Here is a 10,082-nt window from a genome sequence, read left to right as displayed (position 1 = left end):
AAAAAAAAAAAAAAAAAAAGAAAGAAAAAAAAAGGCGGGGCGCACTGAGCTTACAATTCACTGCTTATTACACATTCAGCTTCTCCGCCCGGAGCAAAGTGAAAGAGGAAGCAGATGGGAGCAAAGCTCCCGCGGCTCTGAGCATCCAAGCGTCTCTTTTTTGATTTCTTTGTTCTTCCTGCTCCTTGGCAAAGTGGTCCGCTACAGATTAACGGTGAAAGCTCTAAGAGACTGTGCGAAATCTCTATTAAAGCCACTGCTTTGAGCACCACGCTCAGCACTTCAGCAACCCCCGTACGCAGCGGCCATCTTCTCTCTTAAATGCGTTCTTAGCAGGGATGTAATATGGCACAGCCACTTTGGAAAACTGGCATTTCCTTATAAAATTTAACATTCACTTACCATATTACTAAGCAATTCTATTCCTAAGTATTTTCCCCCAAATTAAAAAAAGTATATCCACACAGACTTGTGTAACAATGATCAGAGCAGTTTTCTTCATAATAACCGCAAATATAAAACAAACTGAATACTAAAGAAAGAAATTGAAGAAGACCTTAGAAGATGGAAAGATCTCCCATGTTCTTGGATAGACAGAATTAATATTGTCAAAATAACCATGCTACCAAAAGTGTTTTGCAGATTTAATGCAATTCCAATTAAAATCCCAACCATATTCCTCATAGAAATAGTAAGAGCAATCATGAAATTCATTTGGAAAAATAGGAGACCCAGAATAGCCAAAGCAATCCTTAGCAAGAAGAATGAAAGAGGAGGCATCATAATATCAGACCTTAAACTATACTACAGAGCAATAGTAACAAAAATGGCATAGTATTGGCACCAAAATAGACATGTAGACCAATGGTACAGAATAGAAGACTCAGACACACACCCACATAAATACAGTTATCTCATACTAGACAAAGGTGCTAAAAAATACATTGGATAAAGGATAGCCTGTTCAACAAATGGTGCTGGGAAAACTGAAAATCCATATGCAGCAAAGTGAAATTAAACCCCTATCTCTCACTCTACACAAATCTCAACTCAAAGTGGATCAAAGACCTAGGAATTAGACCAGAGACCCTGTGCCCAAGAGAAGAAAAAATAGGCCCAATCTCCACCATGTCGGATTAGGCCCTCACTTCCTTAACAAGATTTCTTGTGCTTTAAGAACCTTGTCCAACATTCTCTAGCAATTAGAGAAATGCAAATCAAAAGTACTCTAATATTTCTTCTCACTCCAGCCAGAATGACAATTATCAAGAATACAAGCAAAGCAACAATAAGTATTGGCAAGGATGTGGGGGGAAAGGTACTCTCACACATTGCTGGTGGGACCGCAAATTTGTGCAATCACTCTGGAAAGTAGTATTTCCAGCACCATTTGACCCAGCTATCCCACTCTTTAGTCTATACCTAAAGGACTTAAAAATAGCATACTACAGTGACGCAGCCACATCAATGTTGATAGAAGCTCAATTCACAATAGCAAAACTGTAGAACCAACCTAGATGCCCTTCAATAGATGAATGGATAAAGCAGCTGTGGTATATATACATAATGGAATATTACTCAACCTTAAAAAGAATGAAATTATGGCATTTTCAGGTAAATAGATGGAGCTGGAGAATATCATGCTAAGCGAAATAAGCCAATCCCCCAAAAACCAAAGGCCAAAATATTTTCTCTGATATGTGAATTATGATCCATAATGTGGAGGCAGTGGCAAGGGAAGAATGGAGGAACTTAGGATAGGCAGAGGGGAATGAGAGGAGCGGAGGGGGTATGGGAGTGGGAAAGATGGTGGAGTGATGGATGTTATTACCCTATGTACATGTATGATTGCACAAATGGTGTGGCTCTGCATCATGTATAATCAGAGAAATGAAAAGTTGTGTTCCATTTGTGTACAATGAGTCGAAATGCATTCTGCTGAAATGTATAACTAATTGGAACAAATAAAAAACAAACTTAAAAAACCAACCAAATGTTCATCAACAGGAAAACAAATAATTTATCATATATTAATACAAGGAAATATTACTGAGTAGTGAAATTTTAAAAAGAATTAATTATTTAGCAGGGAGGTAAGATAGAGGAGGGATTACCAGGGGCTGGGAGGATAAAGAGAAGGGGCTAGGAAGCAGGCAAACTGTTTTGATTTTTTTTAACATTAAAGGTGATTTTCAAGAGATACTGCTTGAGAAGTACTGCTATAACGTTAGTGCCACGCCACTGTCTTATTTCAGGCTTATTTCCTGTCTCTATTATTTCTTCCCTCCCTGGCAGCTAATGAGACTCTGTCACTCAAGTAAGTGTCTGCATGGGACTGACAGTGTCAGAATTACTTAGGAGACCATCAGACACCCAGGATATCAGGCCTCACCTTGACCTACTCTGCATGTTACCAAGGTTCTCAGGTGGGTCTAATGCACCTGAGATTCTGAGAAACACTGACTTAGACATCACAGATGCATGGTGAGGACTCCACAAAATTCCAGGTGGAGATGCAGAGCCTGGCACTTGACAAGGTGGTACAGATGTGACAAATAAGAGGAACAATTGTAATGGGAAAGAATCCCTTTGAAAGTTGGTGTTTCTCAAATCATGTTCCAATAAATATTGGCATCGTACGAATTTGCAAGTATGCTGGCAAACATTGGGGAAAACAACTCAATTTCCCAACAAATTAGGACAATGGTGTTTATCTAGGAAGAATGGGTCTTGCAAGCATGAATTCAGCTGGATGTTCAGCTGTCAGTCACTCTTAGCTTCTCTTACTTATTTCTAATTATGATTTTTAACAATGAGTAAAATGCAGATCATTATCTTAAGAGAGAGAAAAAAGATATTATTAATGTGTAAAAGGACCATGAACAAGTGAAATATACACTTTATTTCTCAAACACATGACATATTTCTCTGGCAAAATAGTATCCTCATACCACCTAAAAACTATTCAAGTACAAATTTTTCATGACCAGGATGACAAATTTTATCTCAGTGTGCTTTCATTTATGTTGCTTTTGGTTTTATTAATATTTTAATGTGTGCTGCAATTTTAAAATTGTTCTTTGACACTCCATCTCAAACTGGGTAAGCAGCCCTGGTTTTGATGAAACGTCATGTCTTTCTTCCCATGAGAATTGTCAGAGCTGGGATATTCTCCTATACATTGATGGTGACACACACCCCACCATATACACACACACACTGAAGTCATTGAGTAGGAAGAAGGAGAGAAAGAAAAGTTAAACCAGATGCTCCGAATGAAGAGCAACGTGTATTACCCAGATTGTCAGCCAGGATGTAAGGAATAGGGAACTTCCACCTGGAGTCTGGGTCTCTGAGGGCATTCCTGGAGTTCTGTGAAAACACAAGCAAAGATACCTGGGAAGCCTGGTGCTCAAAGTAACATTGACCTTCTCTTTCACTAAATTCTTACACCATATAGAATCTATCAAGTGATTCAAACAATTTAATGACATTTGTCTTCTTGTTATAAAAGTAATAGAAAGTCCCTAGAGATAATCTGGAAAATTCGAGAAATTATTAAGAACAAAATAAAGGAAAGCTACAATCACCCAAAATGGACAGCTGAATACATACCTTGGTGCATTTCTTTTTCTCTTATTCTTGGCTTATAGGAAAATTGGATAGATAGGCCATTTAATAATTATACACTCTTCTGCTGTTTGCTTCGTTTTCCTATTTTTTTTTTGTCACTATCAACCACAGTGTAAGTCCTTGTGGATGTGCCTAACAATTAGAATCCACCCCAGGGCTGGCCATAGAGCACAGGTTTACCCATATCACTGTGGTGTAGCAGTCCTGGAGCACATTATTGTGTCAATGGGAGGTACTCACCTGCAGCAAGATGTCCCCTTGAAATAGGTCCAAGCCTGCAGCTAGAGGTGGATTTTAAAAATTAAAAAAAAATGTGAATGAACATTATTAAAAGGTATCTCCCACATTAAAATTCATCTTTGCCATTATATAACTTTAATTTTAATCTTTATGTGGTTAAACTCTTTTTGAAAAATTCCCTCTGATATACGTGAATAGCCAGGAAAATATAACGTATTATTATGTTCTCTTTTCAATTTTGGAAAAAGACTTTGTCTAAAAAGCCTGGGGGTGAATTAGAAGGAATCTCATTGATCAGTGACTCTGAACCTCTCATCAAAGGAAGAAATGGAACCCAAAGACAAGAAGTAACAAACTTCTTGTTGGTCGGTGACCAAATGAGCACTGACTCTCCTGACTTCTCATCCAGGGTCCCTTGTGCTGTTGTACTTTCCTGCCTTGTCCCTAGGTCAATAGGCTGGTTTTGCTTTCTCCCATGATAAAATGATGGCATCCTCCAAAATGAAGCCTAAATTTCTGCCCTTGAAATAAAGAAGGCCACAGGGGATTGCAGACAGATCTGTTCAAAACCATCTCCAAACACCCACTGCCAGATGCTTAGCAGAATAGACTCTGCAGCTATTGCTTAATCCTGGCCTCAAATTGTTTCTGAAAATAGGATTCTTAAAGGGCAATATCCTTATGGGAAAACTTTTTGAGGGTTTAAAAGAATGTCACTTCTTATCATAACCCTCAAGAGACAAGCAGCATTCCCAAGAAAATGCAAACAACTTCAGACAGGATCAGTGGGTTGTACTTTAATCTGAGGGCAGCCCCTGTTTTACAGCTGGGAAGCCAAGCCAGAGAATAATCAGCAGGCACTCACAATCTCAAGCAGTAGCCAAAGGCCCACGTGGCAAAGCCTATGGTCCTTTAAAAGTTGGGTTCAATCTCTCAAATGACACCATGGAGTGTTAGGTAAGAGGAGACATGCTTGCCTTGTCCCCCTCCTTATGCACACATTTCCTAGATTTGTTTTAATGTTGTTATCCTGATCTATTCCTATGATAACAGTATAAACAAAAACTAACAAACAGCAAGGACTCCACTGCCTCATTGTCAGTCGGCTCCAGGTTCTGAGTTATCTTTTTAGTAAGGGCACTTTGTGCTGGTCCATCCTGCTCTTACCTAGGCTTGACATGAGCAAATATATGCATTTCCTGGCACCTGGCCTAGATTGGGAATAAATTGAGAGGAGAGCTCTTCCAGAATAATGTGAACAAGCTCACTCAAACCTGGGTCCAGTGCTTGCTCAGCATAGCCAGAGTTGGGGGTTGGGAAGCACTTTCCGTGGAAGTACACACTCAGGGAAAGCAAGCCTCAATCTACCCAATTGGTTCATGGTAACACATACTGATTAAGTGCCTAGTATATCTCAGGCTTTTTTCTAGATGCTAAGGGATACTGCAGAGAATAGAACAAAGCCATTAAGATGATGACATTCTTAAATGAGGGAAAGGGGAGGCACATGAATAAACAAATGTAGAGTAAGGCAAATGGTAAAAAAATATATATATGATTTTAAAAAAACAGGGTAAGGGAGAAAGAGTTCTAAGGTGAAAGATGGTTGCCATTTTACAAAGGTAGTCAGGAAAGACCTCCCTGAGGATGTGGTATTTGAACAGAAACCTGATGGAGGGAGTAAAGGAAGCATGTTGGAGGTAGAGGCAGCAGCTAAGGCTGGGAAGGGCCCAAGAGTTTTCATTTCTAATGTGTTTCCTAAAATGCCAATGCTGCAAGTTGGGGGAGGACACACTGGACAGATGCTTTCATGGTGGAATGGCTACATGGTCATCGTGCCTGGAAAGCTCACGTAAGAAAGGGGAAGAGTAGTAAGAAATGGGGCAGGATCAGATCACCTGGAATCACCTGAGGTCTATCAAAATGGAGATGCTGATTCAGTTGGTGGAGCTCCGAAGCACTGCTTTGCTGAGGAAGCTCTTAAGCCATGCGGGTGATATTGGCCTGTGGACCATGCTTTGGGAATCAAGGTTGTAAGGCTGTCATTGTGTGTTGGAAGAGAAGTCCTTAGTAGGTTGGACCAGAGACATGACCTGAAAACTATTAAGAGGAGAGCTCTGTCCCTGTCGTGTGGAGTGGTCTAGATGGGATGAAAGCAGAAAAGGAGGAGCAGCCATGAGGTCGGGGAAAGGGCAAGCCAGCTGTGAGGGGACTTGGACCAGGTGGAGCAATGACAGGGTGGAAATATGTCAGCTGGCATCCAATCCGAAAGTATGCATGGCGGCATTTGCTGGAAGATTGTAAGGTATGGGAAAAAAAAAAAAAAAAACAAGATTAGGGAAAACTGAGGTTCTGAGCCTGAAATCCAAGAGGAGGAGCTATCTTTCCTGAAATGACAGACTTAGAGGAGTCGGTCTGTGATGCAGAATAGAAAGGTTCAATCAAGGTTGCAGGTCTTGGAAAGAAGGAAGCAAAAGCTGACAACTTTCTCTGTGGGGTTGTCCCAACCCATCTGTGAGGTTAGAATCTAGCCACATGGCTAAGCTAATCAGTCCTAGAGGCTTCACTGGAATGGTCTAAAAAAAGGAGGGATACATAATAGAGAGGTTTCTTCATTGGGGTCAGAGTTCAGAGGTGGTGACCAGAAAAAAAAATGGTGCAGAGGTAAAATAATTAACTTTTACTAGATAAATAAGGATGAGATTGAGAAACTTCTAATTCTAATCCTAGCCCTGTTTTAGAGTAGCTCCTCAGAACTGTTTACATTCATTCATTCATTTACTTTCCTAAGCTCTTTCTACCTTGCCCATGCAGACATTCTCAAGCTGTTTCAATTAAATATCAACCAGTTGCCTTCTCTGTGAATGGAACAAAGCCAGAGAGATTTAACTCTTAGGTCTGGGTTTTTGTATTTGTCATCAGCTAGCACTGAGATATTGAGATATGAGTCAGAAGACCTGGAGGAGAGCCTCATTACTGTAACCTATGATCTGGGGTGAGTCAGCCTCACTGGGAGGAGCTTCCCATCTTCCTGCTAAAGGAAGACATCTACTCCACTTCAAGATTGGACCGAGAAGTCATTAGATAGAAAGCTGTGGCAAACTCTAAGGTGCTTATGATCATGAATGTCTCCACTTCCATCACTCCTGGCTGAAGACCCTGAAATGTAAAGGCTTTCCTCTCATTTCAGAAGAAGGACACAGGGAAAAGAGACAGCTCCTCAGCTCTTCTCTCCTCCCAGTAGTGGATGAGACCATGGATTTCTCCAATGTAATGCTCACAGGTAAATGTACCTGTGAGCAGGTTGTCTAAACAGAAATCCACTGACATGCTGCTCTGGGTCCCAACCAAATGCTCAGTATATATGATGGGCAATAAGTAAGGCAGGGTCTTTTCCCCAGTAAATAAATCCTGATCTTATACCTTATAATTGTCTTTAGCAAGCAGAATAATCACCCATTCTTATTTTCCCTTATTTTTTTCAATAAAAACTGGCAATATGATATATTTACAAACAGAAAATTGTTATGTGAGACTCGCAAACCCCCCTAGAAAATCTAATCTTTTTCTTGCTATATTGCCATTTTTCAGAAACTATAAATCTCAATTAAGTACCAAGAAATATATCCCCCCAAAAAAGTATGCAATGAAGTATTATGAAGGTAAGAGCTTTTCAGCAATCTTATCACTAGGTTTTAAATTATTTCAAGAAATTAACAATCTAGAAAATTGTACCCACCTAAGTTGATTTCTGAAATGTCCTTCTCTTCATGAAATTCTGCATCTGGTACTTGTTAAAAGTAGAAAAAAATCATTAATTTTGCTGAACAAGAGAGAGAAATTTCAGAAACATTGTGTATTTGAATTGATTCTTACCATCTCCTTTCGGAAGATGCTTAATCTGAAAGGAAATAAACATAGGGAAAATTGATAATTTTTACTAGAGTGGCATTTCAAAATACTCTGAGGAGCAGAGCTGTACTTACCGATACAGCTGCTATGTGGGCAAAAAACAAGGTAAAAGAGAGAACACAAGTGGATCCAACCCAGACCATTGCTGCAAATGAGCTGATTTTAGCAAAGACACCTTGTCATAAATACCTTTTGGACTTTGCCCTGATTGTCATATTAGAAACTTTAACCCTTCCTTATATCCTGTAGTTTTAAAAAAGGTAGACAAAGATAATGTCATTGACCTTTCAAGAGCAGAGACTAAGTCTACTTGAAAAGCTTATGCACTAGAGACTGGGAAAAGTTTGGAAAAATAATACTAAGTTCGCAGCATATATTTCTATACACCATAAAGTTTATAGTAGAATGAAAATCATTCAGTATATATGATGGGCAATAGGTAAGGCACCTAAATCATTATAGCATAAAAGATGAATTAAAATTTTATGGAACTGCTATAAAGCAATTATTGAAGAATATAAAATAATATAATCCTCTCTGTTCATATTTTCTCTCCCTTTGTCTCAGTGTGTGTGTGTGTGTGTGTGTGTGTGTACACATATATGAAATATTCATGGATTGGTCTGAAATTAGTCTATAAATTCCATGTCATTTCAGTAAAAATCTTAACAGAGTTTTCAGAAGAATTTTCCAAATTGACAAAATGTTTAGAACTTTACATAAAATAGTAAATGTCCCAGAATAGATAAGAAAAATCTGAAAAGAAAGAATAAAGAGAAAGGAATTGCTAAAACATAAATATCAAGAATTTTTACAAAGTTATGATTATTAGAAAGTGCAATATTGCACAAAAGATTGCTGAGTGCAATAGAAAGAATCAAAAAAGATGCAAGTTTATATGGGGTTTTCATATGTGAGAGGAACCAAAATATCAATGGGGAAAATTTTGTCTGTTTAATAATAATGTTGGAAAAAATAGCATTTCCATGAGGAATAAATTAAATTCTCACCCCCACACTATTTGCAAATATAAACTATAGATAAATTAAAGCATAGATATAAGATTAAACTTTGAAAAAGAAAACATAGGAAATATTCCTTTAACTTGGAGGCTAGAAAAGATTATTTTAAAAAGAAAGAGGCTTAGAAATCATAAAAGAAAAATAATAAGTTTGACTATATCACAATTTAATCTTCTTTATGACAAATACACAACACAATTAATAGAGAAGCCACAAATGAGAGAAGATATTTATATTGCATATAATCAGATATTCATGACATATAATTCTAGACTAATTCTAGACATATTCTAAACTAATTCCAGAATAATTCATAAATATCCATGAAATTTAAGGATTTCCTATGAGTCAACAAGGGGGAAAAAAGAGGCATATGATCTAAGAGAAAAATGGGAAAAATATGAATAGGAAATTCACAAAGAAGAAAACTCAATAAAATAAAAAATGATTTTCAACCTCACAAGTAATCAGAAAAATGTAAATTCAAATAACAGTGAAATGCAAACCCAACCTCAGACTAGCATAAATTGAGAAGGCTGACAATACTAAGTGTCACCAAGAATAGGAGGAAATAGGAGATCTCAGCACTGCAGGTAGGATACAGGTGGGCATTTGATGCTACCTAATGAAGTTGAAGCACATAAAACTTATAGGCTACAAGTTCCACTTCTAGTTAAATACAATGAAAAGTTCCCACAATATCTTCCTTATAGTACCTTTTTGTGTTTATGCTAGAATAGAAAATAAACTACAGGATATATTCAGTTAGTCACAGGTGAATATTTAACAATCAGCTCTCTAAGAAACTAGCCTTCAATTGTAATAGTTGTTGATTTCCATGGTGTAAATATTCTCATCATGGTCGAGTTCAAGCTAAAACACTAAGTCACTGAATGAAGTGTTGGGAAGAGGTGCACAGTGGGCTCCATCTCCTCCAGCACAGTACTTCCTGGATATCCAGGCTCTCCTGTTGTTGCATTCACAAGGTGTAAGAATCTTTGATATTAGAGCACTCTTCTAGGTCTAGAGCCTGCATCTCTCCATCTCAGATCTGCTGCCCAATAGAAGAACATTTCCTGCCACAGGAACATTCCAAGAGGCAGAGACATAAAACAGGAGGCTGTCAGCTGGGGATCAGTTTCCGATGGGCAGAAAATGCCTGTGACCAACTTTTATTTTATCAAAGCCATCTGTGTAAAAGGGAATAGAAAGCCATCCCCTACCATCTCTAATTGCTGGAATTAGATATGCTTTCCAAAAGAACCAGAACTTGCT

General features: G+C 38.2%; 1 protein-coding gene across 2 annotated transcripts in view; it reads right to left on the bottom strand.

Annotated features, from left to right (window-relative positions):
- The window catches only part of Mep1a (meprin A subunit alpha), a 45,127-nt gene extending 37,169 nt beyond the window's left edge, over nt 1–7,958 (bottom strand). For both annotated transcript variants that reach the window (XM_015487829.2, XM_015487830.2), the window contains exons 1-5: nt 7,860–7,958; nt 7,750–7,774; nt 7,613–7,663; nt 3,874–3,914; nt 3,297–3,372 (exon numbers count right to left, since the gene is read on the bottom strand). In XM_015487829.2, the coding sequence (XP_015343315.1) occupies nt 3,297–3,372; nt 3,874–3,914; nt 7,613–7,663; nt 7,750–7,774; nt 7,860–7,928 (262 nt within the window). In that variant the 5' untranslated portion in view covers nt 7,929–7,958. The remainder of the gene's footprint in view (nt 1–3,296; nt 3,373–3,873; nt 3,915–7,612; nt 7,664–7,749; nt 7,775–7,859) is intronic.
- Nucleotides 7,959–10,082: the final 2,124 nt, after the last annotated feature.

This window comes from Marmota marmota, unplaced genomic scaffold, assembly GCF_001458135.2.
Source record: "Marmota marmota marmota unplaced genomic scaffold, marMar, whole genome shotgun sequence".
Lineage (NCBI taxonomy): Eukaryota > Metazoa > Chordata > Mammalia > Rodentia > Sciuridae > Marmota > Marmota marmota.
The sequence above is the reverse complement of the archived record's forward strand: the minus strand, read 5'-3'. Positions and strand labels throughout refer to the sequence as shown.